Source organism: Acanthopagrus latus, chromosome 22 (assembly GCF_904848185.1).
Source record: "Acanthopagrus latus isolate v.2019 chromosome 22, fAcaLat1.1, whole genome shotgun sequence".
Lineage (NCBI taxonomy): Eukaryota > Metazoa > Chordata > Actinopteri > Spariformes > Sparidae > Acanthopagrus > Acanthopagrus latus.
The window spans coordinates 12,146,222-12,163,289 of NC_051060.1; the positions used below are offsets into that span (position 1 = coordinate 12,146,222).

Here is a 17,068-nt window from a genome sequence, read left to right on the forward strand (position 1 = left end):
AACAAGCCTCATTATACTCAGTGCCTGTGATTTATGATTAATATTTGCAGGGGGGTGTGGCGGATCGTCAAGCCCCTCCAATCCATTGATTTTGCCGAACGAGAAAAATAGAGACGGGGGAAAGGGGGAGGAAGTTGGGGCGGGGGGGTGGGGGGGGTGGGATGATGTCGATGCTGCAGGGGTATTCTGGTCATGGCGTGGGAAATGAGATGAAGGAGAAGGAAAGTAAAAAGAGGGGTGCAGGGTGCCATATTCAAGGTCCCTGTGTTCCCCGGTTCTGTAAATTGTCTCTGGAACTTTTTTCTCTGTGGCTTCATTAGTAAGTGTCTTTTCAATATTTATGGCCGTGTTAATAAAACATCAATACGAGAGGCCTTTGTGGAGAGCTGCAGGCTGTTGGGCGCTGCAGTCTCTGGCTTCTCACTGGTGCTGGGACGGCATGAGAGAGGTCCAGGTGAGCGACGGAGAGCGGGCTGACTGGGGTAGATCACAAAAATGGCAGACAGCGGACAGTTTTTGGATCAGGTGAAGACAATGTTTTCTGCTTAGGTGATGCCGATTGCTACGTTGACTGTGGGTGGGTGTGTTTTGTGATGGTGGCGTGTGTGTGTGTGTGTGTGTGTGTGTGTGTGTGTGTGTGTGTGTGTGTACTGTTGGATGCTGACTAAGTGAGCTGGCTCAGCCTCTCATGTTTTATTTAATCCAGTGGAAAATGACAGGACGAGCTGGGGTGAGCACTCAGGACGGTTTCTCTCCTTCATTCTGTGACTTAGGGTAGAGGTGGAACTGCAGTTAATGGTTGAACTTGCGATCAATTCATCCAAAGACTCATTTTCTGATAATTCAATAATTCAGTTAATTGCAGTTCAATAAAAAGGCAAAAAAATTGTTTCCAATAGAGTCCAAGATGACATCTTCGGTTGTTTTCTTCTCCAACCAACAGGCCAAAACCCAAAGCCATTCAGTTAACAATAATAAAAAACAGAGAAAATCAGAATATGTTGGGGTCTAATTGCCCGAAGTGCCCTTGAGCAAGGCCAGGCAGCTCAAAAGTGCTTCTCAGTAGTCAAAAGACCAGACAGGTGTGAATGTGTCCTGAAACAGTCGGCTTGCTCTAGTGAAGCTCAGAGCAGTGAATGTTTTGGCTTTTTTTTTCTGCTGTTAATTGACTCAAACGATCAATCAATGTGCATTGTTGTCAATCAATCTTTTGGTCAATTGATTGATTGATTAATTGACAAATTATATCAGCACATTCACAAGCTCATTGTGAAATACCTTAGTTTTCACAGAACGAGTTCAAATGCCTACGCCATTTCTCTGCTACCTTATACTTTCCCCCGCTGCATTTTGGAGGCAAATATTGCACTTTTTACTCCGACTCATTTATTCACAAACTTAACTTACTTGTTAGTTTGCTATTTCAGATTATTACCACAAAATGTAAATCAACTAGCCTGCTGCAGAGCCAAAGTAACACACTTTAAAATGAATTTGTTTTATTGACAATCAGGCAAAATCCAAATTCTAATTCTCCCAAAATGCTGAATTTGTGGTCGATCAATCTATCCCTATTGTTTATTGACAAATGTCCATGTTATTTTAGCAATTTGATTCTTAATGTTTCTGTCCTCTATTTTTCACATCAATGTGTCCATCTGTTACACTTTCTTTAAGATTTAAGATTCGAGTCTTTATTGCTGTTGTGAAAAACTACAAAACAGTGAAGCATCTCCCTGAGGTATGCAGCACAGAATATGGATAAAGTAGTAAAAATACTAGAAAAATATCTCCGCTAAGGCCCAGCAGTCCACTTTGTACTCATCGAACTCACTCTTAGATAGAAAGTCTCGATTTCTTTTTTTTTTTTCATCAACATCCATGAGTTTAAATGAACCGAAACGTAGAAAAACTCCCCAAAATCCCCCATCACGCTGTGTTACAGTGAAACTCTCGCCAAAAACCAACCAAGGCTTTATTTGTGATTGAAGAAAAAATAAGATTTACCATAGTTTCGTTCTTGGGCAAACTAATTTTCAATGGGGTGCAGGGGCATTTTTACGCTAGCATCAAAATCGCTATTTTAAACACTAAGAAGGATCGACACAACATGAAACTTTGCTCATAGTGTCACCAGGATCTCTACACATGAACACGAGCATTGACAACATTGTTTGTGTACACAGCGTTTACTAAAAAGAAGGTTTTCTGGACAACGCACGTTCGTAGCTGCATCTCCGGCGTGCCGCCGTCATGGCAGACAAAAGGTGTCGATCCCCGAGTGCGACCTAACAGGCAGGCTGGAGGAGCGGTCCACCATTACTCTCCTGCCTGTTAGGTCGCACTCGGGGATCGACACTTTGTGGTGCTACTGCTAATGTGAGTTGTCCAAAAACGTTCTTTTTAGTATTAAAAAATTAGCTTGCCCAAAAACAAAACTACGGTAAATCTTAAAAGTGCCTCTTTCGTCGTAATTATGCTTTTACACGAAGGTCGCAAATAAAGCCTTGGTTGGTTTTTGGCGAGAGTTTCAGTTTAAAGAAAGTGAGAAAAAATTCCTGGATCCGTCCCTTCATCAGGCTCCGCACCAAAAGTTAATGTGGTTTATTCTGGGAAAAAGAAATCCTGCTGACAAACCAACCAACCGCTAAACAAACAAACAAACAAACAACAGACATGAGTGAAAACATTACCTCCTAGGCGGAGGTAAAAGAATAGGGAATAGAATAAATAAAATAGTTACTGAAGAATGAAATAGACTCTAAAGATAAAATTGTTACTAAGAATAGAACAGGCATTAAAGGAGTTGTCAACACTTCTATTGTCAAAAAATGGAGTAAAAAACAAAAATAAACAGACAAAAGTCAGCCTGTATTTACACATACAGTGATCAGCTTGTTGTTCAGTTGCAGATCTGATTAAACTTCTCTCTCTTTACTTTTCAAAATATGAAATCCCCTCCAACTTTTGCCCGAGTCAGTGTCTGTTCAGTGGAACCGCAACGAGCCTGGATGGTAGAATATCCAGTGATGAAGATGGAGGGACTCAGCAGAACTCGCTTTAGCTCTCTCCATCCTGCGTGGTTGCCTCCCTCCTTGCATGTGTTTTATTCCTTCCCCTGCACCTCTCTCCTCACATCACCCCCCCCCCCCAAACCAGTCATTTCCCCATCTTCCCATTTCACCTTACTACTCTCTTTGTTCTCCCGCTCTCTTCCTCTGCCCTCCCCTCTTTGCTTTCGGAGTATTCCCACCACCGCTCCTCTCTCTCTCTCCGCTCCCCCTCCGTTCATCCAGTGTGAATTGCTCCCTTAATCCTGTCAGGGTTAGGCTCCAGCTCGCCCTCCCTTCAACTCCACATGTCCATCCTACCACCCTCTCCTCCTCCTCCTCCTCCTCCTCCTCTTCCTCCCCGCCTCACTCGGACTTGGGGATGGATGGAGCTGCCTCGTCTCTCCAGGGAGGTGGGGGGGTTGAGTTGGTTGGAGCCGGGGCCGGGGATGGGCCCCTGCCTGCCTGCCTGCCTGCCTGGGTACACAGCTGTGGAGAACAGAGCTGTCTCACCCTCTCTGTCTTCCTTTCTCTGCACATCTGGTGTGTGGGGTGGGGGGGGGGGGGGGACTGGGCCGTGTTGTGCTGTGTTGTTTTGTCCTTGGCTCAGCGTGGTTGCAGGATTTCTGGCCTGGCTACGCTGGAGTAGGTTTGGATTTGAGATTGCGGAATCGGCCCACTGCTGTACCCACACGGATGAGCCGGGCTCCTTCGGTGTAGTAAGCGATGGTTATTAAGCCGATGGAGTAATTATTAGCTGCAGTATTAGCGTGGGCCTGGTGCTTTTTTTTTTCTCTCTCTCTCTCTCTCTCACTCTCTTTCAGGCCGTTTTCCCTCCGTAGCGTTCTTCAATGGCTGGGCTCGGCGGTAGCAGGTGGAGTGTCGCACTCCTTGCATTATGTAACTCTACCCCAATTTAGATCTGACTTCAAATAAATGAAAATCAAGCCGCTGGTTGGCTCCTCTCCCCGCGGATATAAATAGCATTTTCAAATCTTATCTAGAAACAGTGTTGTAGAGGGGGAGAGGCTTTGAAATGCAGCCCGACGATTAGGATCCCATTGTTCCGCTCCACACCCCCTCCATTCTCCCGGCTGCTTACAGTAAGCCTGAGGATCTGTGTGTGTGTGTGTGTGTGTGTGTGTGTGCGTGTGAGCGTGCCCGAGCGTGTTGCCCTGCACGTGTGGACACGTTCATCTGCATCGCAGTGTTGATTGAAGGTAGCGGTTAATGGTGAGATGGCATGTGCATGCGCGTGGTGTCGTGGGTTTGAGAGTTTGTGAGTAAGTGGTGTGTGTGTGTGTGTGTGTGTGTGTGTGTGTGTGTGTGTGTGTGTGTGTGTGTGTGTGTGTGTGTGTGTGTGTGTGTTTGTGTGTGTGTGTTGCTGCTGGGTGTGTCTTTGATGATGGATGCTGGTGCTTCTGCTGCTTACCCCACTGCTCCTCTCAGAATTAACAAGGTTGCTAAGATACAGTGGGCTTATATTAGATTAGGTTATCTGCTGTTATTGCTGTTACTATATTTTACCCAGCACCGTGAAGCCTTTATTAATTTGGAAATTTACCCTGCCATGGAATGAAGATGCTGGTATTTGTGCACCACTGCTCCTCTCCTCTCCTCTTCTAGCTGGGAGGGGGGTTGTGGTGCTGAAAGCCCCCTAGTCAGATGTCTACCCCACCCCATTACAATCTGGAGGCGGGTCCATACCTCTATTCATCATTAAACCCGTTTAATCCGAGGCCCGAGGCCCAGTGTTTCCATTTGACACAGAACAAGCCAGTAAAATAGGAGACAGGAGGCAGTGATATCACTCCGGCTGAGGCTTATTGGTGTGCAGAGGTGTTGTCCCTCCCACCAGCAGATGTCAGCCCAATCCAGTGTTTGACCTCCATAGTAGCTTTTCTCCGGGGCTGGAGGGCCATAGGCACTTCTGGCTGGCGGATAAAGAACAGGAAACAATAGAGATGGCAAGTGGGCTGCTCGGGCGAAAGAAGGCGACGCTCTGCTCTCCCTCCGCTGGAACATGTATAGATTAATTTTTTTTCTAGACAGACTAAACTAAGGAAGGATAATCCACATTGTTACTTGCCAATTTTGTTGCATCACTTCTTGAGTAAAACATAATATCCAGAACACCTAACTTCTATATATTTTCATCCGAGGAGCTTGCAGGGTAGCGCTGCGATGATGGATAAGCACTGTCATGATTGGACTGGAAGTAGACTTTGGCACACGCAACTCCATCTCCATCTAGCTCTGTCTTGCGCTGTGATTTGTAGTGCAAGTTGTGTAAAACTGCTGATCCGTGGCAAGGTGTCCAAGGCTGTGCACGCGCTCGCCCGCGTGTGTGTAAAGGTGTGTTCATGTACCTGAAAAAAAGTGCATGTGTTTATTGCGTGACGTTTGTCTATTTGTGTATGTGTGAATGCATACACAGGCACTGTGCATGTGAGCTGTGTGTGTGTGTGTGTGTGTGTGTGTGTGAGAGAGAGAGAGAGAGAGAGAGAGAGAGAGAGGACCTGCTATAAGGGAAAACCCCATTAGTGTGGGATCCCAGGGAGATAATGAGTGCTGACTGCTTTATGTCTTGGAAATGATTGAGTGGAACATAGTAGCAGTTTATGAATCCACTCCGCTAGTGGCTAACAGACTGACAGCACATAGCCTGTTAGGTTGCTAAGCTACTGTATTACAGATGGACAGCACCTAGCCGACCATGCTAACTTTGCCTTTAGACCTAACTAGCTGACCTTGGCAACATCTGTCCTACCTATTAGACAGGCTGAAGTCCAGCTGCACCTGAATTCTGCGCCAAACTGAATAAACTCCCAAAAAGTTTGTAAGTGTAAAAAAGATTTGAGTCACATTTTAGGTGCATGCGTATATATATATATATATATATATATATATATATATATATATATATATATATATATATATATATATATATATATATATATATATATATAATTTCTACTACAGAACAATTAAGTACATTCTCTACTGAGTGTAGGCTAGTATGTAGCATATATAATATAGCAAGAACAAAGCAATGTTTATTAAACACAGCAATCAGACGGAAAGGCCTGCTAGCTAACCTGGCTACATGGCAACCACTTGTTGCTCTGCACTATTACTGTTTGTTGTCTGGTCAGAGTTTATTCCATCTGTTATGATGATATTAACGAAAGACACTCAAAAGAAATCTTTTGCCAGCAATAAGTTGTTTCTGAGAATTTAAAATACAGCAGGAACAAGATGCTATCTGTTAAACGCAACATGGCGAGCCAACCTGGCTACCTTTAGGCTAGCATGAAGCTTGCCAACAAAGCTATCTGTATCACCAAACATCACATAATTACACAGGTAGTCAGTCTTATCCTTCTCTGGACAGTTAGCTAGCTTGCTAACTATAGACATACTCACGCCACCTGTTGCTATCACTTATTCTCTCAGTTCTTTTTTCCTCTTTGTCTGGTTTCTTTTATTTGCCAGGATTATAGCGACTGAAGCGACTCACAACTTCAGTGCTGGGAAGATATTTTCCCAGCGCTGTCTCCTTTTTGAGGATTTGTTTTGATTTTATTTATCGTTATTTAAATTAGCCTGCAAACGTTGCGTCTGCTAGAACTTACACATGAAAATACATCACGACGTTCACAATGACAGGCGTAGCTCACTTGCTTGCTACCCTGGCTATCTGCACTTTAATTGATTATAGGCCTAACATCCCACTTATTCATGTAACTTGTGTTTGCGGGCATTTGACACAGCGTTATATCAAATATATATGTGTCATTTGTAACAGTGAAGCCCATCTCTACTTATAGTCCAGACGTGACCTTCGGCTGTACACTTTTATTACCACCAGAAGAGCTGGAGCAGGAAAAACAGATCTTGGAATCGCTCATGCTTCCTCTTTTTTCCCCCTTAAAAGCTATGATTCTCTCTGTTTTTCCATTCATTTTCTGCTCCGTATTGACATTTTCTCCTCCCTGATCACTTCTCCTCTCGTTGGCCTCTTGATGTCGTCCCCTGCGTCCTGATCTCCCGCGCTCTGCCGTGGCTTAGTGATTAACCCTTTAAGAGTGTGCACGAGAGTGCTGGGGTGTGCACGTCTAGGTCCCATGTGTGAGCAGTGTTGCTGCCCTGCAAAATGCTTCAGAAGCTCAGGCTTCCCCGCTCTCCTCCCACTGCTGTAGCCTGGGGGACATGCAGGCTAACAGCGCTCACACTCACACTCACAGGTGGAGGCAAATGTGAGGCGATAGAGGAGTCAATAGAGGCATAGGAACTGGGAAATATTGAAAAGTGATTACAATCACAGAGATGCCTATATAGATAAATGCAGTGTTGTGTAAGGCAGCAGTACAAGAGGTGTCTTCAAAGACGTTAAAAGTCCTGGTGCAGAATTGGGCACAGTTTTTGCCGCCATGGAGGTTATGTTTTTTTCGCCCGTGTCGTTTGCTTGTTGGTTGGTGTGTCAGCTGGATGACACAAAAACAACCAAACGAATTTCCTCGAAGCTCGGAGCGAGGGCGGGTCTTGGACCAGAGTAGACCCCGCTGACTGTTCATTGGGATCTGGACAGAGAGAGGGATCCAAGACAGTCTTTTTTTTATCACTTTCTCTAACGTCGCAAGAGCAAGGGCATTGTTGTTATCTCTCAGGGGATAATGCATGAAAAAATACAGGCGTATTTAGGTGGCTAGTATTTGTGAGTGAGTGAGTACAGTTTGATGTGGATCCAAATAAAAATCCTAATCTAGTGTATTTAAATAGGAAATTATTTGATTTTGGATCAGCCTTGATTGAAGTGGCCTCTGCAGAGGTATACGCTCTACTGAGGGCCATTCTAGATTAACTCACCGTTTTTTAGGATTGCACAGTATGATATTATTTTTGACAGATATTTGACGTTTCATGATTACAGGGAGTGATCAATTTTCATTTTTGCTCAGAAAAACTATGAAAATAGTGACATTTGTTGGAGTCCTGTACTAAAGAACAGGTCAGGTCATCAATAATAACACAGATTCTCTGATCTGTATATTGCACTTTCCTGTGATGCAGTTTTGGATATTTCGATTAATTGTGTGGCCGTATGTTTTTTTTTCTCTTGTAATTCAAACTAAACACAAATCCTGAATTCCTACTGGTTCATGACCTTGGAAAGTTTGGGTAAGAGAAATTAACTCAAGTTCCGCTCACTGGCTTTCTCAGGAGCTTCCCAGCCACCTCGTGTCCTTATTGTGCAGCACACACAAATGCAAGCATATGGAGGGTTACAAATGTAGACAAAACACGGCATATGGACGCAAAAGTGTGCGGTGCAGAGTGCTCTCTGTAGCTGCGCTTCATATCAGAAAATTAAATTAAAATTTGCATTGACGAGATCTGAGCTGTTTGACCGCTGAACAGCAGGATGACATGCCGATGGAGTTCGACAAGCTTCACTTCCGTCTGTCCGGCCTTAGCTGTCTGTCTCATCACGGTTTTCCAGCCATGTAGAAGCACTGACCTTTTAGCTCTCTGTGTGCTGTACGTGCCACAGGGAGCAGCGCCCTCTGGGGTGGGACGGGGTCACTGCATTGCGTCTGGGTACTGGAGTGGCTGCTCAGGGATCAGGAGGCAAAGCCAGGCGTGCGTCTCTTGTGAAGATTAAATCCCTGGTTTCTCACACACTGCGGGTTTCGGGTCGGACACTCAAGATGGTGCGGCGAGCAGAGACGTTTCGGAGGGGGGGCAACAGATGAAAGCCGCAGATTTACCTGGAGGAAGGTGCGTGGGCGGAGCCAAGGAAGTGGGAGGAAGCGGTGTCATGAATTCTTGTGCACCTTTCCCCCCTCCTCCCCCTTCACTCCTCTCGCTCCATCCTCCCTCCCTCTTCCCCCTTCTCTCCCCCTGTCTTCAGCTCTTGCACAGGATCACATTAATATTCCTTTGAAGCCTGTTTCAACTGCAGCCAGATCTCCCTCTCCCTCCCCTCCACCCTCGCTCTTTCGCACCATCTTTCTTTTTTTTTTTGTTTCCCCTCTTTCCGCCCTCTTGCTTCTCTGATTCTCTCCCGTGCCATTGTTTCATCGAAGGGATCGCTTTCCCACCAATTTCGCTAACCAGTGCATCAGGGAGGGGCAGCTTTATTACCTTCAGTCAGGAGTTCCCCTTGTTGCACACATGCACACACGAGTGCACACACGCACACACACACATAGGGGTGGTGGGTACCGATGCCTTTGACAGAGCATGTTGATTGGTTCAGAATGGTTGCTGCCTCTTGTAGGAGAGTGGAACGGCTATTTTTAGATCAAGGGGTAGCTGGGAGAGAAAGACTGAGGAGGGCTGCTTGTGTGTGTGTGTGTGTGCATGCGCACGTGTGTGTGTGTGTGTGTGTGTAAGGAATACTGCAGTCTTGAAGGAAGTTCCCTCTTCACACACAAACACACACGCACACATGCACTTATGCAGCAGTGCCCCTCTAAAGCCAGGGTGGTGTGTATACCATGTGCTTGCTCCCCTTTTCTCTCCTCCCTCAACCCTTTTTTCTCGCTATAACCCCCCCACCCCCCCTCCCGCAGTCTTTCCGTCTCTCTTGTTTCTCCCGCTCTTTCTCTCTTTTCTGAGCTGGCTCAGTGTGCAAATGTCAGCACTCTCCCATTTATTTGCCGGAGCCCAGAGCAGCGTCCTGCACCCCTCTGTTTACCTCTGCCTCCACAGCGTTGCCCCATCGGCACTGCTTTCCCCCCACTTGTTCTCTCTCCCCTAACATCCTTTTCATCCACTCCACTCCTCTCCACCTCAGTTCCTCCCACCCTCCAACACACACACACCTCCTTTTCCATCCTTTTCCAGCTCTGTAGCATCCCCTCCCTTCACATCCGTGCCATCCCACCTCCATTTTTTTACACCATTCTTGCTTCACCCATCCACTCACCCCATCCACTCCGCCCCTCCCCTCGTTCATGGATCATGGCACTTCATTGGAGTAACATCATGACATTTCCAGTCTAGTCTACAAACTAGCGCATCAAGTTTTTTGGGATTAAATCCACTGCACCACCGCCGCCCGCCGCTACCGCCACAGCCACAGCCACAGCCACCACCATCACAGCCCCCTCCTCCCTCCCTCCGGTGCATCGGTTTGCATCTATTTTAAGACGCGAGCATGTCCGTTCACGTTTGGCCCCGTCAGATCACGAAACACCTTGTCCCTCTCCTCATCCTTCCCCATCTGTCTCTTTCGGTCTCCTTTCGCTTTGTTTTATTTATATATATATATATATATATATATATATATATATATATATATATATATATATATATATATATATATATATATATATATATATAGAGAGAGAGAGAGAGAGAGAGAGAGAGGGAGAGAGAGAGATAGAGATAGAGATAGATAGATAGATAGATATAGATATATGTATATATATAATTTTTTTTTTCATCCTCCTCTCCCCATGTCTTCGTCTCCCTCCCTGTCTCGCTACATCCGTCACTCTATCCGTCTGTGATCACCGTGATGACTCATGTGGCTCGCACCTGCTCTGCAGTCAAGGGGCGGCCGCGGTTTCATAAGTAGAGGTTGGAGACGGTGAAGGTGTGGCTTCTCTTCGGCTTCAAAAAGTGTGCTCGCCGAAGGTGTAAGCGTTGCCTTTTATTCGCGTAGTGGAGTGAGTGGAGCTCCAACACATTAAAGCATCTCCTTCTGTCTAATTTAGACCCAACGGAAGAGTCCTTCATGTCCAAGATCCAGTTTTGTTTTCGTCTCGTTAGGAAGCACAGGTGTGAAATGTGGATCAAAATGTTAAAAAATGAATACAGACACGCTTCCAAAACAGTGCAGAAGTCTTCAGAGATGTGCTTGGAAAGCAGTGTCTTGGATGTTGTTCAACTTCTTTCATCGTCAGCTCAGAGAGGGATCGTTTTGGTATACTTCACCGTTTTCCACATCTGGTTTTCATTCCCGTCTCCCACCTTGAACAATCACATGTTGCCATCCATGACGCAGTTTAGAAAATAGTCGTTCCCGCTTCCTGCCGAGCGAGTTAGTGAGCTGACGCGAGAGTGAAGCAATGCAGGTTTAAGAAAGAATTGTTTACCGTCTGGACAGTGCCCTTCATTCGTTGTCATTTCTGTCCACTAATTGAATTTTCTTTTGTATCTGTCTATCCAGTGAGTGACAGCTGTTTTCGGAACCTTGCAGAGGACCGCAGTGGCGTCAACCTCAAAGATCTCGTCCATGATCCCTCCCTGTGAGTATTCGCCTTTTGTTTTTTTATATCACATAACCAACCTGAGGAAGTGAAAAAAAAAAAAGAAACACATCAAGCAACACCTTCTTGCACATAGACGTTTATTCCAGAGTCCTTGAACTAACCTTAAATCTACGTCGAAAAAGATGCACAGGTCTGTGTGTGCGTGTGTGTCTGTGTGTGTCTGTGTGCGCGCGCTTGTCTTCTTTTTGCGCAACAGCGTAACTAAGAAACTAAAAATATCTCTTCCACACAACATGTCGGGGCTCGGTGTCGCCCTGTGGAGGAAAAAATTCCCAGCATGCATGGCAACAACAAAAGGAGCTGCAGCACTCTCGTGTTTAAGGATGGCGCTCTGTATCTGCAAGAAGTCGTTATTTGCTCAAAGAATCCAAAGGAGGTGAAATCAACAGTTGTTTCCCTCACAAAGGAGCGTGAAAAGCACACCGGGGAAAAAAAGAAAACAATCATTTCCATCGCGATCGAGCTTTATGAATGTTTGTGTGCTGCTCGAGAACTGAAATCTTGCAATGGAAAAACTCAAGATAAACCATGATTTCTAATAAAGGTTATTAAGATACTATACATGGCCATTATTACTATTATGTGACACATTTATGTGATCCCTAAGGTGGGATTCGGTGTGGTTGAGGTCAGGGCCCAGTCAGATTCCGCCACATCAAAGTGGGAAAACCACCTCCTGCACTGTGCACAGGGGAACCGTCATGTTAGAACAGGAAAGGAACCCACCGAGCAGAAATGGTCCTCACCTTCACTTGGGAATGTTAATTCATCATACACAGGGCTTATGATTATCGTGTTTTTGGGAAAATGACCATACATGAGTCATAATGTGTAATGTGTATTTAAACATATTGTTGACCCACCTACAAATCTGCTTATATCAGGTTTATTTTTAACCAAGCTGATGTGGCTTTTATGCATAGAGGAGGGTCTCCATCAGTCTGACCATTTTTGTAAAAGCCCGCTAATACAAAATTAAACTAGCACTCAGAAGAGCCTATATCTCTGCCAAGGCCCTACAGTTACCGTAGATACCATAGATACCGGCCGCCTAAATACGCCTGATTCATTTTATTCATTGTTTTACTGAGAAATCAACCCAAATGTTCACCAGAAATTCCTGGATCGGCTCCTATTTTCAAAAGTTAATTGGATCTATCCTGGGCCGAGACCCATCCTCCATCCAAGTTATGAGGGTAGCTTTGTGTAGTCCTACTGACAAACCGTGATCTTCATAATAACAGTCCAGGTTGGTGCAGATCTGGGAGCCAGAACATGGAGCACCCATAAACCAATGCCCATGATCAATAATGTGTACTAACTATTTCACCGATTTCAGTCTACGGCATGAAAAAGATGTTATTTTTTGATGTTAGATTTGATGTCAGTGATCAATAGCAGTCTTTTGTGTCATTGCACACTGCATGCCTTTCGACGCCTCCTCAGCCCATGAGTCGAAACATTACGATATGTGACCCCAACATGTAGCCTCAGACACGCTTCTCTAGACATTGCAGTCATTCTCCACACAGACATTGATTTTCCGGCGCTATCCTGCCGCTCCATCAAAATATCACACAAGTCAATATCACAGAAGTGTCACCCACCCCCCGCTGTGGGACTCTGGACAGGTCCCTGCTTCTCATGTCCTTTACGGTGTGTTTATTTAGAGGCCGATGTGTAATGTATGTGTCACATCAGTGTGACACAGAGTGGGGAGAGTGAGGAGGCCTGTGCCATGTCATGTGCGTCACGCCATATAGTGATCGGGGATCCACTGTATGCTTATTTGTGCAGTGTGCAAACCAGGGAAAATACGGAATTGTTTTGTTTTGTGTTGTTGTGTTTAATACATGTATGGTGTGTGTTCATGTTTACAGCTACTGATTGGCAGAGTTGTGGGTCTCATTCAGTTTCTTTGCTAAGCAAACATGCTTTAATTGCCCTTGTTTTAACTCAGAGCAACATTAATCCACTCAGCTGATTCTATTAGATTGTCTGATTGACGATGGAGAGTGCACAACCGTCCTGTTGCTGCGATACAAATAGCACTCAGCAACCACCTTATAATCAAATCTGAATAAAGTTTCAATAAAATACTTTTGCAATTTTTATAACTTATGTTAAGGTTGAATGTTTAACTATTAAAAACCAAACAGAAAAACTCTCATTTTCATTTAAGCGTCATTTGAAGGGAAACAAGTCTCCTCCTGAGCTTGTGCAGTTGAAGACACAAGCGTGAGAACAGACCAACACCGACTTTCAGTGAGTTGGTAAGCTAGTGAATAACATTATTTTATTTACACATACTGTCTGTACTTATGTACTCTGTATATACTGTACACAGTATACTACTTACAGTATGTGCAACATTACATTCACTGTTAGAAAAGCATTATGCTACCTAATCTGCTTTTGAGGAAAATAATAATAATGAGGACATTAAAGAAAAAAAAGGTTTAGGCAGAAAAAAAACCCCACTCGGCTACGCTTAGAAAAAAGATCATGATTTTGGATGAAATACCTGCTTTGATCAGCACAGATACGGCTGGAGATGTTTGATGGTCTCATTCAAAATATATACTGTTTCTGTTGCCACAAACATGAGTGGAAATTATCCCGAGGGCTCCTTGAAAAATATCAGGGTTTTTTTTATCACTAGCAAATGTTTAAATGTAGTCTCCAACTGTCACTGGCTTGGCAGCTTTCTCACCTTGACCTCCACCACCGTCCCCCTCCACTACCCGATATGTTAGTCAAGTCAAGTCAAGTATAGTCAAGTATACTGGTAATGTGAACGTGATATGATGTTCTTTTCGTCCTTTTTAAAAAAAATTATTTCTACGTAGCCTGTACACATGTGAAAGCATCAGTGGTTCTGCAGAAGCATTTACAAGCCATTGTTTCATCGTGGTGACTGGACTGCTTACTGAAAAATTCCTTTCTGTTCTAAACACAAGACAGTATGAATTTATTTGCTTTTGTTTAGATTTAAACTGGGTGTTATCCCCTAACCGGTCAGTGGTATGAAAGTCCTGCATTTACACCTACTACCCAGCACAACCACCGTACTTTGACTCCTCCAGGGACACAATAATGTAACATTTGTCTACACAGGAAAAAGAAATGGCAATAAACATAATCCAGAAAATGATAAACTTCCCTTAAGTAGTTTGATAGTTTCATTTCACTAGTGTACATATATGTATGTATCGTCTTTGGCAGCAGAAGGGTTTTTGCAAACTAAGGATGCTTTTGTTGCATGAATACAAATAAAAAGCTTGTGGAAATGAAAGGGGAATTTCAATTTTAAGTATTTCTGAAAACAGTAACCTTCATATTATCTCTTATTCAACACTTAGATGTATTCATGTCAGTACACTGCCATATAATCTCCACACTTGTTTGAATTTATGGGTGGACGCAAAACATATGCAAGGTGGATTTACAGTATATGGCTGAATATCTGGATATAAATCAAGGCAAGTTATGCACTCATGGTACAGAAAAGGCTTCAGAGTCCGCTTTAATGTCGCCGCTGTGATAGTTTGGGATGTTTCCAGGCTGAAATCGACTCCTCATCAATTGTGCACTTTCCTGATGGAGAATATGCTCATGGAATAAAATCCCATCGTGCGGACAGCTGATTAAAGCTTGGCGAGTTTGTTGAAGTTGCTTGTTGGCTTGGTCGACTCTGTTGACTGAATTGCTCAGTGTGCAGAGTGCAGAGTTGGAGGTCCTGTCGTCAACTGAAACCACTATAAAGACACGTTGGTTGAAGGTGTTTTGTACCAGTTAACTGACGGGGTTGATCTTGGATTAAACAGGGTGCTGTTAAACGTGTAAACTGGACACAGGGACAGGCAGCGCTGTGCTCCGCCGTGTTGCGGTGACGGTAGTCGATGTGAACGGGCTCCGGCTGACCTCCTCTGGCACGACAATCCTCCATGCCATGTTAATCCACGCCACACCACGAGGCAGCGGCTCCATCAGGTTGACCAGCCAGAACGTCGTGCCCTGAATGTGCCATTGCTGCTGTGACAGAGCGGCGGGGGAGGGGGGGGAGACAGGGAGGGAGTGTGGGGCCATAGCAGGACACATAACATAAACTACAATGACACACACACACACACACACACACACATTGGCACATGCAATCAATCAGTCTGCCCAGTCTGGCATTCAGGAGCATCCAGAGGTGTGTCAGGCGGAGAGAAAAATGATACGTGGCAAAAAAAAAAAAAAAAAGCAAAAAGTAGCAGAGGGGGGGTCAAACAAATGATACCCGGACTCAAGGACACACAGATGAGGCAGGCGTGGGTGTGTGTGTGTGTGTGCGTACACATGGGTGTCCTCACCTGTGTGTGTGTGTTAGTATTTTGTATGCATCTATACCTTTCCAGTGTGATGGAGTACTTTTGTTTAGATTCATATATCGTGTGTCTGTGGGTGTTTATGTTTAAGTGAGCCTTCCTCCCTCCCACCTTCCCTCCTCCCCCTCCCTCCCTCCCCGGGCTGTTGAGCCAACTCTGCGTCCCTGCCCTCCGGCGACTTGTGTTGTAACAACCTTTGTCAATTTTACAAATTGTCATGGCTAAGAATAGCCAGAAGTCAATCAGATGGGTGACAGTCGGCCCAATTTCACAGTCAGGAGACAGTCAGGGGACAAGGACACAACACAAACACAAACCTCTGGTGCTGCATCATAACAGCTGGATCGTATTTTGACTTGGATCGACTTATGTAAATGTTCGCACAATGTTTAATGCTAAGTTAAGCATAACTTTGTCCACACTCAATAAATTTGTCCGTAGCAGTAACTTTGAATATTTTAATTACATGTAAATTCAACAACTCATTTTATGACCTAAGTTCGTTGGGAAGTGTTAGATTTAATGCAAAGTTTTTCAATTCAATGCGATTAAATGAAATAACTTGGTCTGATTAGATTCAATAAATGCAGAGTCTTAAGTGTGACTGGTCATTTAGTACATACAAAGTTCAGTGGAACTTCCACATAAGCGTGATGTGGTTTTCAAATCTTCATTATTCAAGTTATTTCAAAGTGATTATTCGGTCTTCTGTGATAAATTACACTTCTAGTTATTTGATTCATGCACATCAAAATGATAGAAAACCTCACACGTGACCCTTTGAACTCATGTCATGGTATTAGAAAGAAATTGAGCATGTGATTACAGTACTTCAGTTCAGTGTTCTTAGCAAAATATTTTTGCAAATGCACGTCAGTAAGTGATTACAGTTACGTTGTTAAAGCTGCTGTAATCTCCATTTTTATGCTAAACAATGGATAATTCCAGCTCAGCTTCATGGAGCATTTTGGTGTCTTTCAGCTCATTGTTTCAGTTTTCCTGGGCTCCCAAATCTACTGTTTTTTTTTGTTTTTTTTTCGCTCCTATCACTCTCATTAGTGTTGTTTTCGCAGCAAATGCAAACAAGCACAAAAAAAACCCCAGCACCAAGCAGCAGACACACGCTAGTTATGTCGCAAACAATTGTAACACACACGTGAGCGGCGCTTGTTCTGCCGTAGATGTTAAACTTCACTGTTTGAACATACGAAGCGTGTTTGATATGTGGTCGAGCCCGGGATGGTTTTTAGAAGAAAGAAAATGAAATGGGAGAGGTGACTGTCAGCGATGGCAGATCTGAACCAGGATGACATTTATTCTGTAAATAAATAGAACGCTTGTGGGGTGGAGTGGTCTGCAG

The 17,068-nt window shown here is 44.3% G+C and overlaps 1 protein-coding gene across 3 annotated transcripts in view; it reads left to right on the forward strand.

Annotated features, from left to right (window-relative positions):
• Positions 1-17,068, forward strand: part of gphnb (gephyrin b) — a 106,783-nt gene that overhangs the window by 21,840 nt on the left and 67,875 nt on the right. For all 3 annotated transcript variants that reach the window (XM_037087031.1, XM_037087032.1, XM_037087034.1), the window contains exon 2: positions 11,233-11,311. In XM_037087031.1, coding sequence (XP_036942926.1) covers positions 11,233-11,311 — 79 coding nt within the window. The remainder of the gene's footprint in view (positions 1-11,232; positions 11,312-17,068) is intronic.